General features: G+C 35.7%; 1 protein-coding gene across 1 annotated transcript in view; it reads right to left on the bottom strand.

The window, feature by feature from the left end:
• LOC144960240 (histone-lysine N-methyltransferase PRDM9-like) overlaps positions 1 to 22,705 on the bottom strand; it is a 38,556-nt gene extending 15,851 nt beyond the window's left edge. The window contains exons 1-7 of the mRNA XM_078893248.1: positions 22,592 to 22,705; positions 13,279 to 13,428; positions 11,932 to 12,081; positions 10,194 to 10,294; positions 9,039 to 9,138; positions 2,897 to 2,973; positions 1,320 to 1,529 (exon numbers count right to left, since the gene is read on the bottom strand). Of these exons, the coding sequence (XP_078749374.1) occupies positions 1,320 to 1,529; positions 2,897 to 2,973; positions 9,039 to 9,138; positions 10,194 to 10,294; positions 11,932 to 12,081; positions 13,279 to 13,414 (774 nt within the window). The 5' untranslated portion in view covers positions 13,415 to 13,428; positions 22,592 to 22,705. The remainder of the gene's footprint in view (positions 1 to 1,319; positions 1,530 to 2,896; positions 2,974 to 9,038; positions 9,139 to 10,193; positions 10,295 to 11,931; positions 12,082 to 13,278; positions 13,429 to 22,591) is intronic.
• Positions 22,706 to 23,235: the final 530 nt, after the last annotated feature.

The raw sequence follows: 23,235 nt of genomic DNA, 5'->3' as shown, positions 1-23,235 counted from the left end.
TCAGCAATAAAAGAATAAATAACTTCTTGATGATTTATCCTATCCTTCATACTCAGTGGTGGTAATGGTGGTGGAACATGATCTCAGAACTTTGATTTAGGTGGACCCGCTAGCTTTAATAAACATTTGGGACTACATTATAAGTATGTGTATGAGTAAAACTGACATGAGATGATCCCTTTTCTAGACTATTTAACACTTGAAAAGAAGCTGGCAATGACTAATTTCCATTGACTGCATTCCTTCTACCAATGTGTGACTTAGACTGTGCATACCTCTTGAGAAAGCCTATATTTCAAACGTTGACAACAATACAAACAAAAACCGATTCCTGCCTCTGGAATTTTTCTGACATAGAAAAACAATTATCATTATCATCTTAATTTCCAGTCATGACCAATTTTGAATTCATTCCTCACATCTTTATCGATGCTCGACAAGTCTGAACTGTGATCCACAAACACTTGATTTTCAATCAATTAATGATAGAAAAAAGAAAACCAGAATAAACACGATTTCAGACCACTTCATTGAATTAAGGAGAAGCGCGATTTATAATAATAATGAAGAAACTTCGGCAGATAGCATGGAAAAAATCCAAAGAGAAAAAATAACAATCGAAATTACCAATAAACAGCAAGCACGTTTGAGCAAAACAATGGCGGAAAACTAATTTGCACTGGAATTAATTACTTACCACTATTGTTCCTTATAATTAGGTACCCAATCAGTGAAGAAACGGTCAACCAGTTTGTTGACACGCGAGTCAATTGAGATGTACGCGAAGCAATCATAGAACTTTCGATTTGAAAGATTCTACATAATGTACTTCGAAGTTAGGATTTATTTTTCTGATAATCTTACTTTCCACCAGGCAATGTGGTCAATTTTGGCTTAGACAAAACAGTGAAGTTTATCACTCAGATATTCAGTTAAAGTTGGCTACCTTTGGGATAACAGGTTTGGAAAGCGAAAACATAATTTCATGAAGGCTGTGTGAAAATACATGGCAATTCTAAACAGCATCACTTAATCATAGCATCCATCATTAATATAAATGACCCATGAGCTATGCGTAGGGCTGTGGGACATTCCTAATTACAATAAGATCATCATTCCACTACGTTTCATGAATTCTTCTTTCTTCATTTCTTTCCTATTTCTTTCTTTCATTCTTTTTTGTTTTAAATATTTGAATTTGACGAATTGGTTAATTTCAGTTAATTGACAGAGAATGTACAGGTCTATAACAGGCATACCTTTTTCACCTTATGTGTTTATAAAACTCCAAAGAGGAATAAGTAATTAAACAGACATACCTGCCAACAATATCCAGAGTCATGGGCCGTATCCTCATTCCTCTCCTTGGTTCCTTTATAAGGGCCAAACCTGGTTCTTGCAGCAAAACGTTTCATGGCAAATACACCTAGACCTGCCCCTTGTATGCTAGAAGTTTTCACCTCTAATCCATCAGGCAGAGTATAAAGATTGTAATTTGGGTCTTGGTTTTTCTTTACTTCCTCTGGTATCTGAAATGTCACCAATCATTATTTCAAATTAACGTCAAATTAACGTCACTTTAAGTTAAAGACAAAAATGCTTCTGAATTGTGAAAATATATATTTTCCAAATGATTCTTTAATAAGAGACAAGATCTGCCATCTAATACGAGTGAATTATTGAAAAGGCCTTTTGCATAGCGTATCTACAGCGCATAACCATGGTGATGTCATGCTCTATGCACTTTACACTGGCATTATTACATTAAATCATATATTTGTAACAATAATCTAATAACACACACACTGTCAATTAACACATTATAAAAATAAAACCAAGTAGGACAATACAATATAAGGCTCTATGCAAAACATTTCTCATGAAATAAATGTTTCAATCTAGATTTTGAAATAGTGATGTTTGGTGCATCTCTTACAATTTTGGGGAGAGAATTCCCAACTTAACTGCCTAAATTATAAATGATCTTTCCATACCTTTTCAATTGTGGTATATTAAAACTAAAACAGAGTGCGGCTATGTGGTCTTGAGGTATGACACTCACTTTCGGATCGGAAGGTCATGGGTTCGAGCCTCGCTGGGCACATAGTTGAGTCCTTGGAAAAGGCTCTTTACTCACAATCTCTCACTGTTCTCTCAAGTGTAAAATGAGTACCTGGCCATTATCAGCGTTGTCTGTCGTGAAAATTGTATTATCGCCTAACAGACGTCATGTCTCATTCTACGTGTTCCGTGTTGCTGTTGGTAAGGGACCCTTTGAGCATGTTTAATGGATATTGCCCTGTATAAAAGCTCAAGCTCAAGTTTTAGTTGTATCCATTTGTGAATGGAGTGACCTGGACGGTTTGTAGGTATTTAAACAATTTCTGAGGTCAGACGGGGGTGTTATTACCTGTTGCTCAAACAAATTCATCATTTTTTAATTGATTTTTTTTCTTTTTTACTTTCTTTGATTAGATTGTTACAATTATTGCTCAAAATTTTAATAGACCAGGTCTGTTTTCAATTTTGGAAATATTTCTTCTTCAATGAACTTACAACTCATTGCAATGAAAACCAATCCAGCAAAATGTCTAGTTATATTTTGAAATGCGGTGGTAAAATTATAAAGAGGAGTGGCCCCAAGATCAATCTAAAAATATATGCTCAATTATCTCAAAATTTTCTTATCAAGAATATTAGATTACTACAATAAAGAGCATTTTGATCGTTTATATTTTGGTGTGTGTGTGTGTGTGTGTGTGTGTGAGATAAGCTGTATAATCAAGATCTCAACTTTTTAAAATGTAAAAAATGAACAACTTTGATTTGTCTGTCCATTTTGTAATTTCAAAAAATCCTTGTACAATATATATCAAAGAAATATAAAAGCACTCACATCTTTATCCTCCACCACTAACAAAGGTCCATGTATAGGACAATCACTTGGATACTCCATGTTACAGTCTTCACAATCTGTAGGTAACGACAGATATTTTATATAACTTTTTGAATGGATTTGGATCAACATTTAATTCAGAGAATATCAAATGATGTATAATCAAACAACTACCATTTTTTTTTTGGTTGAGTAATGTTAAGTGTGTCCTTAAGGTGTGGAGGATTTTGCAATACAACCAAATTATGAATGCAGGCTTGAGCCAGCAAATAGGTAGTCAGGACAGACAGTAGTGACAGTCTTGCTAGTACAAAACATTTAGTGGAAAAGCATTAAAACGCTTAAACACAACATCAACAACAAAAATAACAACTGTTCTCACGGCACTGAATGAACGAACGAACATTTAGCTGAAAACCTAAAACTCATTAAACTTCCACCATGACGACTATCAGACCCTTGACTGACCCCATTGTGCTACTATAGTGCTACCTGTACAAGCACTTTTGAAGACAGTTCCAGATATATAACATTTCACATATTATATATATAGTTTGTAAATATGGTATAGCACTGTCCCCTTACCGGTATGCCTGGACTTTTAATCCCAATTTGATAACAGTCAATCTTATTCCTAAACCAACCACTTCTGAGACAAAAGTAAAGCTTGGTGACATTAGACACACCTCTGAGGGACCTTTCAAACATCCTTTCTCTTTCCTGTTTTGTATTATATCATAGACTTTAATAATATAAAGTGTCTTTCCCATTTCTTTTTTCTAACCTGAATTATGTGTATTGAGACCTGAAACTAATTTTTAAGAGCCAAAACAAATTATTTCTTCTTCTTCTTCCTTTTAAGTCTGAAACTTCAAATTTTGAAGATTCCACAGACCACAGTATTTTTCTTTCATTGGAGTTGTGAGACTATTCCACTGTCTTAATGTCGATGGTATGAACGAGTACAAATGGGCACCCACTCTTGAGTGGGGAACCATAAACTTGGATGACTTCCTCTTATTTGGTTGAATTAACTTGACCTTTTAGACCTTTGCAAAATATTGTTACTTTGTCATGCTTTCTTCTTTGTTGTAGTGGTTTGAGATTAATATCAGTTTCGTGTCTTTTATCTTTGTTGTTTTGATTTATAAATTTGACTGCTTTGTTTTGTATTTGTTGGATTTCTTAGATTTCTGATTTGTGGTGTGGGTCCCAGACAGTTATTATATTCTAGTGTAGGTCTAACAAAGGATTTGTAGAACTTTAAATTTATTTCCCTCCTGCTGTCGGATACGTTTCTTCTGAGCAAGCCCAAGGTAGAGTTTGCTTTTTTGCATATGTTTGTAACATAATCTTTCCAATTTAGTTTGTTAGTTATTGTTACTCCTAGACATTTCGCCTTGCTCACTTCTTCTAGTGCAGTGTTATGTACAGTGCAGTCCTGATAATTCGAATTGGGTGGGAAAAGCAAATGACTTCTATTTATCAGAATTCGATTTGTCTCCAAACAAGGGAAATAACTAAACCTGACTCCTCTATTGGTCAGCTTGTGGTTATCACTGTGTGTTAGATCTATTTATAACCAACCCCCTTTGTTAGCCAGCAGCCAGCAGACCACAAGTTAGTCTTAGTGATGAGAGCGCGAGGAGAGAGGGATGACGCGAGACAGCTGGTCAATTTGGAGAAAGAAGAGAGAGGGCGGGTGGGACGGAGAGGGAACAACACGCCATTACATGCCTCAGGGGTCTAGTTATTATTATTATTAGTCAGCTCAGTCATTAAAACGCGTGGGAGGGTGGATACGGAGAACAGGCAGTTCGTTATGACCTTCCAGAGGTTTTTTTAGTGATGGGCAAGCACTTGCACTTCGAATAAAGAGAATAACGACTGTTCAAATTCAAATTAACCATGAATATTTTATATAGAAAAAGAAGAAAATAATTCATTACATCGTATTTTCTTCGATTTAAAAGAAATTCGGTTAATCAGATTTCGAATTATCTGGATTGGACTGTATTGTGTATGTTGATGTATGATTTTTCTGTTTGTGAATTTTAGAACCTGGCACTCTGAGGATGGAATTCCAAGCTATTTTCTATTTCTCAGCATTGTAAGCTATCTAGATCGGCTTGAAGAATGTCTGTGTCACATTTAGTTTTTATTGTCTGATATGGAAGGCTGTCAGCTGCAAACAATCTCAGTTGGGTTCTTGGTGTAGATCTTTATGTCATATCATTAATGTAGATTAAGAATAGGAGGGGGTCGAGAACTGTGCCCGAGGAACACCAAACAACACTGATGACTCACCGTCCACAACTACTTGTCTTCCATTGGTCAAGAAGGACATAATCCATTGGAATGTTTTGTTTCATAATCCATATCTCCATAATTTCAGTGCCAATGTATGATGGTCAAAAGCTTCGCTAAAGTCTAACAAAATGGTATCAGTTTGTAATGTTTTATTTGTTTTCTGCTAGGTTATTGATTGTTGTGATCAGTTATGTTTCACATGACCTTTTTTTCTCTCCTAAAGCCATGTTGTGATTCTGTTAAAATGTTATTGGCCTCTATATGATTCATAATGTTAGAAAATATGACATGTTTCAGAATTTTACTGGTGATTGATATGATAGATACTGGTCTATAATTCTCAGCGTTAGGTTTTTTCTCCTTTCTTGAAAATCAGTGTTTTTTTTTCCTATCATCAGGTACTTTACCTTGGCAAGTGATCTCTGAAAAATGTGTGTCAATATAGTTGCTAGTTCCTCTGAGCAGTTTTTCATTAATTTTCATGGTATGTCCTCAGGACCAGTTGCTTTGTGTTCCTTAATTGCATTTAGAAGCATTACGACACCTCTCTCTGATATTTTGATGTCCTCCATTATTGGTATGTCCAAATTGTCTTGGTCATGTGAAGTAGGTATAATTCTTCGTGATTGTTGGATCGAAGAAAACTGAAGCAAACTGGTCACTCACTGTATTTGCCTTAATTTTTGGATATCAGATTGAAATGTTCTGATATTGTCTTTGAGTATATCAATTCCACTTTTGTCTCTATTTCTACTTTTGATATTCGACTAGAGTTTTTAATTGTTGTTGCTCTCATCATTGATTATTTTGTCAACATACTTTCTGTGGGCTCTACACTGCATTCTCTTTGAGTTTCCGCTTTGATCTTTTTTAAGTCATCTTTTGCTGCTTCAGAGTTTTTTTGTTTTTTTTCTCTTTAGATTTAGATAGTTTTTCTTTTTAACAAGTCTCTTGGTTTGCGGGTTAATCCATGGTTGGTGAGTTTTTGAAGTAGTAATTTCTGAGGGACTTTATCATTTAGGATATATTTGACGTTGCTGGTAAAATGTTCCAATTGATCACAAATGTCAGAGTTGATGGTAATTGTTTCCAAAAATACATTAGCAAGGTGTTTAGTTTCTTATTTCATTTTAGGGATATTTGAATGATTCCACATATAGATCTTTCTTTTTACTTGTCTTATCAACTACACTGCAAGTATTAAGAATTATACAGCATGACATAATAGGTTAGATTAGGGGGGGTGAAGTGGCCGAGTGGTTAAGGCATTGTACTATGACCCAGAAGGACCCGGGTTTGGGACCTGTTTCAGGCACCTTCGTTTTTTTCCTTGAGCAAGATTACTGACCCCCAATTTGCTCACTTGGACAACATGGGTGATTCCTGTTGACATCAGACATCTTGTTTGATGAGTTATCTATATTCCTTCGTGGAATGCTTAGGCGACGGTATCTTATGATGTGGCGGAAAAGGCATAATTTTTTTAAAAAATATATATACATAAATTTGAAAAACATGAAATGCAAGATGAATAAAGTGTTGACACAATGTAGAGCTGATAGACTTCACATGAATAGAGTATCACTGTGATTAATATGGCATTGTTTTATTGGCTGGAATTCATGGTCTAATGACCTAGAATATGTCTGGAAAATTTCTACCTTAGCGCAAGAATTTGAATTGACAAGGGTTTATTTGTTGCATTCTTTATAAACCTTTTGGGTGATATCTTTGAAGGATAGTGAACGCCTTGCATACTAATTAGTTTCTATGAAAAGGGTCTATTTTAATTTCATCACTTTTGGTTAGCACCCATGCATGAATTATACAAGATTTTTGTATGGTTTCATCTGGTTTTCACCTTGGTTGTTTGATCTGCTTCACTCATGGGAAAGCGTATTAAGGGCTACCCTTGAAATATATTTTCGGTGTGAAATGTCTCTTAAGCTTCCAAGAAGTGACTCAACACTATTGGATATTTTCTACTCATCACTATCTTTGCCAATAGGTTTCAATTCAAACGTGTCTACATTGACTGTGAAGTTGTGGATTTGAAATTTCATTGTATTTCCTTTTCATGTTGATACTTTTATCAATGAAGTCAATGTGATTAGCGCACATTTTTTATAGTGGAAGTTTTGATATCTCTTCTGAATAATTTTTTCAATGATTCTTACATCTCTTAGGGGGTGCTCCAAATAATTGTGAAAAGTGTCAAATTATTCTTTGGAGATCCCGGCCATTAATAAAGCACATAAAAACAGAAATCAGATTGAGCGTAAGGGGGTTAACAGGAGAGGATGAAATCAAAAATGAATATGGCTCATAAGAACTAGATCAACAACTAAGTTATGTCATAAAAAAAAAAAAAAGGTTTTTGAAATTCATGAAGATAAAATAGGAATAAATAATGGGATAATCCTTCAGAAAACAGGGAAGCCAGAATGCATAAAATACCAACGAGAAGAAATAAAATCCTATGAAGCTTTTCAGAATCACTGTAATAGAGTCTTAGACTCATAATTATATTCCATCATCAGGTAATATTTTCTTTTTTCAAGCGCTTAGAGCATGGTATATATAGACCTGTAAATGAGCTCTATAAAAATTGACTGAAACTGAAACTCTTCGTAATTCGTCGTAGCGGTAAAATCCAAAGAATCAAAATGAAAGGTAAACAGCAAGCTCACTTGAGCAAAGCAATGGCAGAAAACTAAATTAATTAGGCCACTTACCATTGTTCCTTGTAATTAGGTACCCAATCAGTGAAGAAACTTAGAAACGGTCAACCAGTTTGTTTACAACATGAGGTAATCGAGATGTGCTTGTAGCAATCATTTAACTTTCGATTTGAAGGTGTCTACATAACGAACTTCCGGTGTTTCGAATTTTTCTTTCTCATACTTTTCCTGTCCTTCAAGTAAATGTGGTCAATTTTGGCTTAGACGAAACAGTGAAATTTATCGCTCGGGCGGCTCAGTTAAAATTGGCTACGACAGGTTTCGAAAGTGAAAAAATAATTTCACGAAGGCTGTGCGAAAATACACTGGGGTGTTTCAGACACGGCAATTCTAAAAAGCGTCGCTTAGCCTTGGCAATATATATCCATCATTAATATAAGCGGCCCATGAGCTATGCGTGGGGCTGTGGAACATTCCTAGTTAACTTTACAGTCAATCGACTACGATTCATGAATTCTTTCTTTATTCATTTCTTTCTTCCCTTTTTAAAAATATTTGAATTTGACGAATTGACTGATTTCAGTTAATTGACTGATAATTTACAGGTCTATATATCAGGGATATAAACACAAAGTTTTAAAAAATGAAAGTTTGAAGGAAATGTTTAAAGAACAAATATAGATGTAGAAGTTCATTTCCTTTATACCAGAAGGTAAATTGATAGAATATCATTAGAAAAAATATTCAAAATTTGGTATCACAACTGCCTGGTATTTTATTTTACTTCATTGGGTACTACATTTTCATTATTCCTATATAACTTTTCAATTCTTGACATTAAGAACCATCTACAATAATTAATTATTTGGCACCACCTGCATAAAAAGTCTTACAATTGACATATCATAACATGTTTGAAAACGGAGCAAACATTGATGTGTATGAGCAAGTATTTATCTAAAAATAAAATGACAAAGAAAGCAATCGAAAAAAACACATCAACCTTGTCAATGGCAGAGTATGTTAACATACACATTTGTTTCATTATGTGATGCAGCTGTGGAACAAGAAAAAGAATACGAAACAAGTCTTGCCGCCTTATAAAAGGAATATCTCTTCTTATGATAAAATTGATAACAACAAAGTCTTACATAAGAAGTCATCTTCATCAGGAACAGCCAATGACATGTATTTCACCATAGGCCTACGGCGTAAAGTGTACCGAGAAGGTGGGTCCATTTCAATAGAGCTCTGGGGACAGAATATTTATTTTAACAATGAGATTTTATATTGTGCAATATCCACTACACATGCTCAAAGCGCTTTACAATGGGACCCTGCCCAACAGCAACACTTAACATTTAGGACGGGACATGACGCCTGTCAGGCGATATTACAATTTTTTTTTCCGACAGAGACAATGCTGTAAACGGCCAGGTACTCATTTTACACCTGAGTACAGTGAGAGAATGTGACTAAAGAGTCTTTTCCAAGGACTCAACTATGCTCCGAGCGAGGCCCGAACCCAGGACCTTTCGATCCAAAAGCGAGTGTCATACCACTAGACCACATAGCCATTAAACCTGATTTATTTCAGTAGTTGTGGTAGTGATGATGACAATAATAATTATTTATTGAATAATGTAGATGAGGGTGAGAATGAAAATTGATGATGATTATGATTACCATGATGATGATGATTATGATAAAAGTGATAGATGATGATGATGATGATATGATTCAATGACTATAATAATGTACACACAATTAGAACATCTCCATGTCTTATAACAATGTTAATAGTATATCACTAAAATTCTTTAGATACATGTCCTGACCTGATTATCTCTGTATTCTGGACAAACAAGTTCAAAAGTTCAATATAGCTTCACCTCAAGATATTAACTAACAATATATACTGATTGACATCATTGATTTGTGGTTTTCCATTCTTGGTAAGCTATGATAAACAATCAGTTACTTGGATTTTTTTATTATACTCTCTACTTCAATAGTCTTCCTTGGTCTAGTTACTTTTAACAATGATCAAAGAATACATGTAGTTTTTACAATGTTTCATAATTTAGTCCTGCGTGCTTCCATGATCTTGCATAGTGACGTTTAATAAATGAAACATCATTGAAAGCGAGTGTTAATTTGCATTTGATTGAAAAGTATACAATATCATGAATCAAACATAAGGAAAGTTTAGTGCCACCACAATCCAAAAGATAAAATAGAGATGTTGGAATATGAAAACAAACAACAACAAAACAAAAACTGAAAAATCTACTCTAAATTCTTACTTTTGTTGAGACAGACATAGGGCGAGGTTTATTGATAGCCACCTCTCTCGTCTTTCTTTTTCGCGGAGGTTGAAATTTTGGCACAAATGGTTTGGCTCGATCTTTGGATCAGATTTGATACAGTTAATTTGGACATAATCCAATATTGAGACACATATCTGAATAGAATATGCAGCACAAAATCATGACATTTTCCCTTGATATTAATTGGATCACAAATCCATTCAATCTGACCTTTGTTGAATCCCATATAAAAATTATTTTATCAACATTAATCTAAAAAATAAAAGAATTTTTAACATGGTGCAATACCCACTAAATGTGCTCAAAGTAATTTACTAGGGGTCGTCCGAAGCAAATAGCAACTTTTAACATGTAAGATGAAACATAACATCTGTAAAAAAGTGATATTAAATTTATTTCTTAAAAACAGACAACAGTGTTACCGGTAATGTACTCATTTTACAGCTATGGATGGTAAGAGAATGTGAGTAGGAAGCCTTTGCCAAGGACTCAACTTTGCACTGCCAGAGCAGGACTTGAACCTAGGAATAACAGGTCCAAAGAGCATCATACCATAGAACCACAAAGCTGCACTGTGATGAAAAGATGAATTAAATGTCTGTTTCATTTGAAACCCGAAACCTCATAACGGTATTAGTAATAATGTTTGTATTTTTGTATGTCAGATTAATTCAGGTGCTAAGAATGGAATATATTTTTCAATCGTATGAGACTTGGGTTAAAGTTTTGTTTTATTGAGGGAAATGAAAATAATTTGGTTAAGTAATAAAAACTAAAATTTTACATTTCCATTCATTTTACGTTTAAAATAATTATTTTTTTGGTGCCTGGTTCACAATGACATATTATACGTTTTTAGACAATGGGTTAAATTCTTTTGCTTGTTGTCATAAAAAGTAGCTTTTTGTCACAATGATCACTTTCCAGATAGATGAATTTATCCGACTATTAGAAAGCAAGGTTATTCAAACTCATTGCAAGGGGAAGAAGTGCAATAAAGTTGGTTACAGAAACTGGGTGGTTAAAAAAAAAGGTCACGCAAGAATTTTCATGAATTCTTTTGAAAAACAAAATCATCACCGTTTGTGGAATTTTATTGGTGTCATACATTTAAATATATCTATATAAAACATAAAATTTTGGCAAAATAATATATGGAATAAAAGGAAATTGAGAACTTTTAGAAAGCTACACTTCCTGCTTTCTTTATATCAAAGTGACAAATTAGGGAGTAGGCAAAGATGTAAGACAAAGAAATGAAAAAGTGTGTATGAAACAGTGCCAGACAAAGGAAGGAAAGAAATAAGATAACCCATTGCCAAGTCAGCGGGTCGTAAAAGGCAACTAATGGTGTGTGACTCCCCCTTTTTGAGTCACCTGGTCCTCCAGGTTGAGGGTTGTCGAAGGGTTAACACCCCTTCCGTAAAACTCATTGTTACAGAAACACAGACAGACATATCAAATCCTTATTTATGCTTGGGCGACCGAAGAGTTTCTGCAATGACAGAATTCTCATGGAACGAGTTTAAAAAGTTAGCTCGGGATAGAGATGGATGGAAACTGTTTGTCTGTGGCCTATACCCTGACCCAGGGTAAAAAGGCAATGATGATGATGATGATTTTTTGTCTTGCTGTGTCCAGCACTGTTTCATATATACTTTTTTCAAATCTATATCTTGCTTTCTTTAAAATGTTGTAGCATGTATCTACCTACCTTCCCGTCTTTGTTCACAACCTGGGGTCCATTCTTCATCAGAATCTTCAGAGAAATCGTCACCTCTTTTCCTTGAATTTGATGGTGGATTAAAGCTTGCAATTGACTTTTTTTTTCGAAGCATAAATTCAGGAGGTGTGGGCTTCAGACCTGTGTTCAATAAGATCGTAGTGATTGGTGATTTCATTGATATGCAAACAAAATGAATTAACATCAGGGCAATAAAGGTCGAAAAGCCTCTGGAACAAAAGTGGTGTGCATGAATGAATAAAACTTTATTAGTGAATAAATTTTCAATTGACAATATTTTAAACACAGTCCCTCTAAACGATGTCTTCAAAAACAGTAATACAAACTAAGATTTCCTTGTTGTTGATTTAGATTGTTACTAAAGAAATTAATCATCAATGATAATGCAAATGCTGTAAGCACCTCTCATTGACTTGGAGATGACTAGGTGTTACCCAAATTCAGAACTAATGAATAGATTAAGAATAAAAATAAAAAAGTCCTTCAGAGCTATTCAGCCCATGGAGCTGGTGTTTATCCTGGTTTCTATCACATGAAACGGACAATAGTAATTGCTTGTCTATCGCAAAGTACTTCCCACCAAATAAAACAGACTCAGCCACCCATTCACTGCTGGGTTAACAGGGGGATCAGAAAAAAAATTCGACTGCACCCGGGATTGATCTCCGTCCCTTTGTGTGTGAAGCGAATGCTCTACCAACTGAGCTATCAGGACCCCCTAGAAACAAAGTGAAAGACTTTATTAAATTCTTCAGGTGAGTGAATCTAAAATCCAAAAATAAAGAGATTTTTACTGGAGTGTACTGCAAAATCATTGTGTAGTAGACCAGTACAGTAATATGAGAAACTATTCTGTTTTGTATTAAATAATAATTTTAAAAAAAAGAAAACACCTTCAAAAAACCAAAAGATGTTATCAGAAATATACATATGATCTTCATTTCCTCACAATAATATCTTGATTCAATACATTGTAAGTAATTTTTAAAAATTTGGATATGAATCGATAGACCCCCCCCCCCCCCCCCCCCCCCCCCCCCTTTCCCAACCACCCACTTAAAAACGTTATTATGTCGCAGTGATTTAGATGCTGAAAACTGATCAAATATAGCCTGAAATATGAGACATTAATTTCATTTGTTTCATTCAATAGGAGAATATAGCTTTTTAGAGGGCATTAATTTGTAATTCTACGTTTCTTGTCATTCTATATCTAAATTCACATTTTGACATCTCGTTCATACAGACAAAACCAGTTTGAGCCAGCGGGTCACTTAAAAAAAAAACTGAGTGAAATTGAAAATTGGGAATTTTTACCAAAACTTTTGAGTGCCTCATAATTTTGTCTCATTTTTGACAAATGCATTCTCTCATATTCTGGCATTTCATCATATTCTCCTGGTGTGAAGAACTCTTTGATAGAGGAGGGCAGTTTGCTGAAGTCGATATTCATGGTGATGATGATATCTAAAAACATGAGGATACAGATGAATAAATAAATGAGCATGAACTTTTTATTTTTTAAAGTATATCCTCTACCTTTGAAAAGAAAGAAAACCCAAAAAACTTCGAGCTTTCATACTAGCATAAAGTATAAAGTAAATTATGGCAGTGCATGACATATTCAGTCGGAAGGTGAACATTTTGGATTTGCATTTTTTTTTCATTTATTGAAAGAATATGCTCACTAGAGCATTTTAGTCTTTATTTGAAGTTGATTTTTCATGAAGTTATAGTCAGATGTATAGGAAAGGTATCCAGGAACTTTTCTCAAATTTCATACTTTTTCAACTTGACTAGCTGTAAAAAATATTTAGAAGTGAAAATAAGTTTTGATATTTCCCGAAGATGTACAAAAAGGGTTGATTTAATCATTTATGAAAAGAACTATTTTTGATAAAAATTGACCTTCTAACTAAACTTGGCAATATCTCAGTTCAAACCTTTTCACCATCCAACTGATTGTCATTCACTGTAACAATTGCTCAAAGATAAACTTGTTTTGTGTAGGCTTACTGGAGACTGTGAGGTCTAATTGACAGGTGTCAATAATGACATTTGGAATCAAACAATAATCGTATCATTATAATGCCTTAAATTATATAAGTATGATTGCAATGCTTTACCTTCTATGCCAATTTTTAACATTCACGATCAATCAATGACACTCACGAAGTAAGCCATTGCTTTATTTTGTTTTAACGCGCATCTTTCACATGCAGTCTGTAATATAGTTAATATTCATGTTCAATACAAGGGAAACAATCCTTGTATTGTGTTGTCTTGTTGTATTGTTTCAGTTATGATCCTTTGATGATCCTTCTTTTTATTGTGTTCTTTAATAATCTACAACACAGTCATCATTTGTTATCTGAAATCTGCTTGATAATAATGATTTATTTCACAACTGGTTCTTTTCCGAATTGCAAAATTACTACTTTTTGTCATTTTCGAAATTGGATAACATTTTTATTTTATAGCTCTTGGATTTATCTTTAAACTTTATTGCGAATAATTATTGTATAGATTAATAATATTGTATGGCTGTGCATTTGCTAGTTGACCGTTCAAGAGACGAGGAAAGCGCAATAGCCTTTTTTATCAGCATAATGTTTAGCTTGTTAATGTAGCAAACTGTGGTGTGTGGATGTGGTGACATAAATGTAAAAAGAGGAAGGGGTAAAGTTAAAGTTAACAAGGGTAATGATCATAAATCATAAATATGTGAAAATGTTTTAAAACACTGGATTGTATGTTGAAAAAAACTAAATTAAAATTAAGTACGCTGGTTCAACTTCTTTACTTCTGAGTCCACAATAATTCAGTAACTAGTGCTGCAAAAGGCAACCATAATTCAATATCATTATTTTTTGACAATTGTTCAAACAGGCTTCAAATTGATCCATATAAAATCGGCAGTCCATGATCAACAGTTGAGATGGAGGAAAGTCCTTTCTCCTTCTTTCTTGGAGGACAAAACTTCAAATAGAAGATTTAAATTACCTTTTTGTTGTCTCACAAGCTAGCAGATCTGGTGATGGACAATTACGCTCTAAATTCTAAACCTTTCCACTGAGCTGGACTGTTTCATAATGGTTGAAAGAGAATTCCAGGTCTTGATGGTGGAGGGGAAAAAGGAATAAAGATGCGCGTCCTGCGAGAGTTTGGAATGACAAAAAAACATTGAGGAGTTCCTTGTCCTGTTTTTTACGGTCAATTGACCAACCGAAATGGCCATTGCTCTCCTGAGGGCTTGGTAAAGGGCAATTAATTTGTTTTGAGTTCTTCTTTCGGAAAGTGGTATCCAACTGAGTTCATGGATAAGTTTCAAGATGCTTGCCTCTGGTTCAAAGTTGCCACAAACATATCTTTCTGCTCTTCTCTGTGTCTTTTCCAGATCATCAATGTGTGCTTTGGTATAGGGGTCCCATATGGAACTGCTGTTTACTAACTTGTCACAGTGCAGGAGTTTCCTTTGGTGAAAGCCAAGAGTTCTGTTTGCTTTGCCTAATGTGGTTGCTAAGTGCTATTGCCACTTTATTTTGTTATTTATTGTAACCCTCAAATATCTTACATTTTCTGTACATAGAATGGATTCATTGTGAATATTATATAAGCTGCTTCAATTGGCTTCTTTTTTTTTTTCGATATGCATAGAAACGGGCATTTCTGCAGGTGAAAATCCATTTTCCAATTCCTTTCCTGTAATTTGTCGAGGTCGATTTGTAGCAATGCCATGTCTTTTTCATCTTTGTTTTGCCTATACAGTAAGCTGTCATCAGCAAATAGGCCTGTGCATCCCTTCGTTTAGACTGACAGGCATGTCATTGGTGTATATAAAAAGCAGCAGTGGTCCAAGAACAGTACCTTGGAATACACCATGATTTTACATGAGCCGGTATTAAGGCGCAGCCTTAAATTATCAATTTTTGGGATCGATGGGAGAGGACACTTTAGCCAATTTAATGATTTTCTTAGCAATACCATGAGCAGGCTATTCACCTTAAACTTTGTTGAAAGCCTTTGAGAAATTGAGCAGGATTGCATCAGACGGTCGATTTTCATTAATACTGTTGACTAAGCTGTGATCAATTACGTTTCACACGATCATTGTCTTCTAAATACATGTTGAACAACTATCAGCAAGTTGTTTTCTTCAAAGTGATACATAGTTGAACTATAGATTATGTAGTTTTTGGAGCAGACTGATGTCAGCAAAACAGGTCTGTAAGTTTTGGGATTCGATTTGTCTTCTGTCTTATAATATAGCATGTTTCCAATCGGCTGGTACTTTTTCTTGATAAATTGAGGCTTAAAAGAAGACAGTAAATAAAGGCGCTACCTCAATGGCACAGAATTTTTAGTGATAGTAACTGGGTTGGTAATCCATCTGACCCGTGGCTTTGTGTTCATTTAGCACTTTCAATAACTTTATGATACCACTCGATTTTATTTATAGATTTCCAATAGAAAATTCCATTGAATGATCAACAATGAGGGAATCGTTTGAGTCTGTGCTCTCACTTGTAGAGAAAACAGACCAAAACTATTCGTTTAATATCTCTGCTTTATTTTATGGCTCTTTGTGATATGTCCCACCTCTGTTTTTCAGTTCCGCTATTTGGTTGTTTGCTTGTAGCTAAAAGAAAATATAATTAGGGGCACACTGTCTCAGAACGTTGAGTATTTGGGGGAGTTTGTAGAGGATAATGATTCCTTTTAAACATTTCCAATAAGGAGGCAAATACTGTACTCCCGGTAATAATGGGACAAAATTGCTCCAGGGCAAATTTGGGGACCCAAATAATTTTTGGGTTATGGGAGGGGGAAAACTTTTTTTAAAAATAATTTTTGGGGGTTTGAGAGGGGGGAAACTTTTTTTTTTAAAAGTCTCTCCCCTCCCAAACCCCTTACTAGAGAGCCTCGCCTTTGGCCGACCAACCTCCGCTGCACGTCCAACTCGCCTTGAGCATGCATTCACGTAAAATATAAAGATTTTTTTTAAAAACCTACCTCTGTTTCAAAAACTAGCATCTTTCAACTTTCTAAGAAACATTTTGATTTTTCAGAACTTTAGTTCGTTAAAAAAATACCGGCCAATCTGACCCGTTGAGTCGAATGAAAACGAAATCTTGTTGTTTACACGGTTCAAAGGAAATGCCGTAAATAAGCTTTCATGGACTTCCTGTGTTGTTTTTACAGTGTCACGTGACCGTTTTGAGAAATTTGTCGTCTGCTACAAATAATTAGACCGGTAGGGGGTAGATATTTTCGTTGGAGCAGAGAAAAAGTGAGTATTATTTCTTGGACTTGTAGAGAGGCCTAGGGTCCACCAGCAGTCAAGTTGATTGAATAAAAGAAAAAAAGGCCTTTTTTATCCGCCGCCACCACCACCGTGAGAGTGGAGAAGGGGGGGGGGGTGTTGCATGAAGACGAAAGGGAGACGTGTCGCTTGGTGACCTTGTATGACGTAGAGCATCTCAAGGATGCTGGCAGCAGTTGCAGGTGTTCTTAACCCCTTAACGGCGAAGCTAATTTTTTGCTTTTAGATAGTAGTTTGCTTTTATCTTTATTATTGTTAACGGGGAATACAGCGTTTCCACCAAGAGAGCAGTCAGACTATCGCAACTCGGACTTCAATTGTCTATAATCGTTTTGCCGTTACTTGTCTTTTGATGATAGAAGATTTGATGTTAGGTCAAAGATCGAATTTCGCCGCTAAAAGGTTGCATTGCTACTGGATTTGCTCCCCTCCCCCCCCCCCCCCCCCCCCCCCCCCCCTTCTTTTTTTTTTTTTTTTTTTCACCTTAGTATTGTTGATTGCTATTTCCTTTTTTATGATTAGCAAGTGCCGTAGGAGTCTCACAGGATGCAGGAGTACTGCAATTAACCCTTTGCCAGTGACACTGATTTTTTTTGTTTTCAAATAATAGTCTTCATTTATATTATTTTTTAACGCAGAAAAAAAAAACGTTTCCACTATAAGAGCAGTAAGAATATTGATAAAAAGCGCTTTGAGCACGTTGGGTGGATATTGCCCTATATAAAAGCTCAAATTCTTAAATTGTAATTTGTTTTTTGTCTTTTGATGAAAACGGTAAGATTTTATTTTTGGTCCAAGTAAGATTGATATTCGCCTTTAAAAGGTTAAGTTGTTTTGTTTTTTCAGGTTTTTTTGTTTTGTTTTTCAAATGCGGATACGCTGCTTCTTCCTTTTTTTTTTCCTTAACTGGCAAGCTATCGCTGTACTTACCCGCATGGCTTGCACACACAAAAGGAAACATCAAGGTCACAAAACCTTACATCCAGGTCACAAAATCAGACAACTAGGTCACACATCAAGACATCTCTGTTTCGTTTGTTCCAAGATAGCAAAACAAACCAGACGTCTTGGAGTTCGAAAGAGCTTTCCATAAAATATTTGGTATTTGCAAGACCCCCAGAAACCAATTCCCTATACAGCTCTTGTGCACGGTTACTTATGACCTTGATTTCTTTCGTACCCACCCCCAAAATCCCACTTATTGTGTGTTATAGGCAGAACATAATAAATAGCTGGGCTGCCACATGCGTGACTAAATTGGCCAAAGAGAGAATCTATACTTTGGCATTAGACACCCATTACCTGATGTCTTGGTTTTTAATCCTAGCCTAGTGAGAGAGAGAAAACAAAACAATCATACATGTATCTGCAAACAACAGAACGTTTTCATTTTACATTGAGATGGGAAGGGGAAGGGATAACATTATGACGAGAGAGAGAGAGAGAGAGAGAGAGAGAGAGAGGGTGAGAGAGAGATGGGCGGGGGGATGGGGGGAATGGGTAAAGATGAAAGAAACAATGGGTTGCCTGATGACGTAGATCAAAGGATTGTTACAGCGGTGTTCACGGAGCGTACTTCGTGAAATTTTAACCTTTTACAGTGACACTGATTTTTTTCTCCAGATTGCTTATGCAGAATAAATCGTTTCCACCAAGAGAGCAGTAGTAAGAGTATATTTCGACTCGGGCTTCAATTAAACTATAAATTGCAAAGCTTGTCTTTTAATGATAACATTAAGACTAAGATCTGGAGTTTGGGGAGTGTAAGATGGAATCTCGCCATTAATGGTTAAAATTGTTTTGATTAAAAAAAAACAACTCACACACACACACACACACACACACACACACGAGCGCGCGCGGTCACGACAGCGAGGACCATCACTGACAGAATGTTGCAACGGTAAACCGGTTTACGTGTACATAGATCCTGAGGCTAGATGCCCCGTTACCGTGTACGTAGGCACTCCCAAAAAAAAAGGAAGAAAGAAAGAGACACACACACACACATACTCACACACACACACACACACACCACACACACACACAGTCTCGCATCCTCTACGAACTAATTTTGCGCACCAATTTTTACTGCACTTATGCACCAAATTGCATACCTATCTAGGGAAACTTTTTTCCGTATCTTTTTCTCAATAAACTTTTTAAAAAACCTTTGTTTTGCGCGGCTATTGCGCAGCAGGCGGCTGGCACTAGGGGGCACCAACCTATGGGTCAGACGAGAAAAACACACGATTTAGCGAGGAATGAAACATTAAATATTTAGGATATAATTTCAAACACAACTTTTGAAATTCATCAAGGATTGTCTTGTACCGAATGTTTTTTTATAGAAAACAAATGTATCTTCAAATCTAAACTGCTTTTGACGGTAAGCGGTAAGTTTTTATTTATTTTTCTGTCCAAACGAATTATTTGTCCTGGTTATAGAAGCTAAGTATTGGTAACACCGGCTCAGCTCTCTAGACTTTAAAAAAAAAAAAAAGTTTCCCCCCTCCCAAACCATCAAAATTATTTGGGTCCTCGAGTTTGCGGTAGTACCCATTATTCACTCAAATTTAGTATGAAAATGGATTAGAGAGCTGAGCCGGTGTTACCAATACTTAGCTTCTATAACCAGGACAAATCATTCGTTTGGACAGAAAAATAAATAAAAACTTACCGCTTACCGTCAAAAGCAGTTTAGATTTGAAGCTACATTTGTTTTCTATCAAAAAACATTCGGTACTAGACAATCCTTGATGAATTTCAAAAGTTGTGTTTGAAATTATATCGTAAATTTTTCATCATTCATTCCTCGCGAAATCGTGTTTTTTTTTTCGTCTGTCCAATGGTTGGTGCCCCCTAGTGCCAAGTGCCCTGCCGCCTGCCGCGCAAAACAAAGGTTTTTTAAAAAGTTTATTGAGAAAAAGATACGGAAAAAAGTGTCCCTAGATAGGTATGCAATTTGGTGCATTAGTGCAGCAAAAATTGGTGCGCAAAATTAGTTCGTAGCGGATGCGAGACTGTGTGTGTGTGTGTGTGTGTGTGTGCGTGTGTATGTGTGTGTATGTGTCTCTTTCTTTTTTTTTTTTTTTTGGGAGTGCCTACGTACACGGTAACGGGGCATCTAGCCTCAGGATCTACGTAAACTGGTTTACCGTTGCAACACAAGCAATAGATGGTCCTCGCTGTCGTGACCGCGCGCGCTCGTGTGTGTGTGTGTGTGTGTGTGTGTGTGTGTGTGTGTGTGTTATTTAAAAAAAAATCAAAACAATTTTAACCATTAATGGCGAGATTCCATCTTACACTCCCCAAACTCCAGATCTTAGTCTTAATGTTATCATTAAAAGACAAGCTTTGCGATTTATAGTTTAATTGAAGCCCGAGTCGAAATATACTCTTACTACTGCTCTCTTGGTGGAAACGATCTATTCTGCATAAGCAATCTGGAGAAAAAAATCAGTGTCACTGTAAAAGGTTAAAATTTCACGAAGTACGCACCGTGAACACCGCTGTAACAATCCTTTGATCTACGTCATCAGACAACCCATTGTTTCTTTCATCTTTTCCCATTTCCCCCTTACTATCCCCCCCCCCCCCCCCCATTCCCCCGCGCATCTCTCTCTCTCTCTCTTTCTCTCTCTCTCTCTCTTGTCATAGTGTTATCCCTTCCCCTTCCCATCTCATTGTAAAATGAAAACGTTCTGCTGTTTGCAGATACATGTATGATTGTTTTGTTTTTTCTCTCTCACTAGGCATTTGAAAAAAAGCAAAAACCTGAAAAAAAATACAAAACAACTTAACCTTTTAAAGGCGAATATCAATCTTACTTGGACCAAAAATAAAATCTTACCGTTTTCATCAAAAGACAAAAAACAAATTACAATTTAAAAACTTGAGCTTTTATATAGGGCAATATCCACCCAACGTGCTCAAAGCACTTTTTATCAATATTCTTACTGCTCTTATGGTGGAAACGTTTTTTTTTTCTGCGTTAAAAAATAATATAAATGACGACTATTATTTGAAAACAAAAAAAATCAATGTCACGGGCAAAGGGTTAATTGCAGTACTCCTGCATCCTGTGAGACTCCTACGGCACTTGATAATCATAAAAAAAGGAAATAGCAATCAACAATACTAAGTTGAAAAAAAAAGAAGAAAAAAAGGAGGAGGAGGGGGGGGGGGGGAGCAAACCCAGTAACAATGCAACCTTTTAGCGGCAAAATTCGATCTTTGACCTAACACCCAATCTTCTATCATCAAAAGACAAGTAACGGCAAAACTATTATAGACAATTGAAGTCCGAGTTGCGATAGTCTGACTACTCTCTTGGTGGAAACGCTGTATTCCCCGTTAACAATAATAAAGATAAAAGCAAACTACTATCTAAAAGCAAAAAATTAGCTTCGCTGTTAAGGGGTTAAGAACACCTGCAACTGCAACTGCCAGCATCCTTGAGATGTCTACGTCACCAAGGTCACCAATCGACGTCTCCCTCTCGTCGGCATGCACCCCCCCCCCCTCCACTCTCACGGTGGTGGTGGCGGCTGATAAAAAAGGCCTTTTTTTCTTTTATTCAATCAACTTGACTGCTGGTGGACCCCAGGCCTCTCTACAAGTCCAAGAAATAATACTCACTTTTTCTCTTCGCCAACGAAAATATCTACCCCCTACCGGTCTAATTATTTGTAGCAGACGACAAATTTCTCAAAAAGGTCACGTGACACTGTAAAAACAACACAGGAAGTCCATGAAAGCTTATTTACGACATTTCCTTTGAACCGTGTAAACAACAAAATTTCGTTTTCATTCGACTCAACGGGTCAGATTGGCCGGTATTTTTTTAACGAACTAAAGTTCTGAAAAATCAAAATGTTTCTTAGAAAGTTGAAAGATGCTAGTTTTTGAAACAGAGGTAGGTTTTTAAAAAAAATCTTTATATTTTACGTGAATGCATGCTCAAGGCGAGTTGGACGTGCAGCGGAGGTTGGTCGGCCAAAGGCGAGGCTCTCTATATATTTTTTTCTCTTGAGCAATATTAACCGTCTGGTTAACCAAACATCACTCCATTCAGCACGGGTCAAGTTTTTACGAAAGTATCAGTGTTAATAGTGAGGAGTATGGACTCACACTTCGACAAGGACTTCACTTTCCACAGATTTCTTGTCAAACTTGAAATGGTATAAATTTTTTTTTTTTAAATCCTCAGTCAGTGCCAAAGACAAAGTCAAAAGCAGTATTTGCAACGGAAACATACAAAATAAAAAAAAAGGTGAAACTTAACTTTTGACCAAAAATACAAACCAAGTTATTTTTGTCTCCAATTAACAATTAATAGGCCTTGGTGTCGTTTAACCAGGATGCCGGCAATACTTGGAAAGAGGAACAAGAATGAGAATGACGGAACTCGGAAACGAGACAAATTGATAGGTCGAAAGAAGCAGAGCAGACGATGTTGATGGGCAATTAGTTATACTGATTTGTTTTGAGAGTGTCATCGATACTGATTACTGAGTATCAAGTATTAAAATGAAGTTCGAAAAAACCGATAGAAAAGTTGGATTTAATATCTAGATCCATTGTTATATTGATGCTGCTTTTAAAATATATAATCTATCAATTGATTGTTACTACATATAAATAAAATTTACCCAATGTTCCCACCACTATATCCCACTATATCCAGATATAGATTTTTTTCATAGATGCAGGGGGTCTCTGACCATAAGTAATGCTATCAGTTTAATAATAATAATAATAATAATAATAATAATAATAATAATAATAATAATAATAATAATAATAATAATAATAATAATAATAATAATGATAATAATAATGCGTATTTTCTATAGCGCACCTTTCCACCAAAAGTGCTCTGAAGCGCTTATACATATATGCACATGCGTTCATATAAAATATCATTCAACAAAATAATAACCACACAG

The sequence above is a fragment of the Berghia stephanieae genome, chromosome 15 (genome assembly GCF_034508935.2).
Source record: "Berghia stephanieae isolate SIO BIC M18660-M18661 chromosome 15, UCSD_Bste_1.3, whole genome shotgun sequence".
In the NCBI taxonomy this organism is placed as follows: domain Eukaryota; kingdom Metazoa; phylum Mollusca; class Gastropoda; order Nudibranchia; family Aeolidiidae; genus Berghia; species Berghia stephanieae.
Note: the sequence above shows the minus strand (reverse complement) of the source record. Positions and strands in the feature narration are given on the sequence as shown.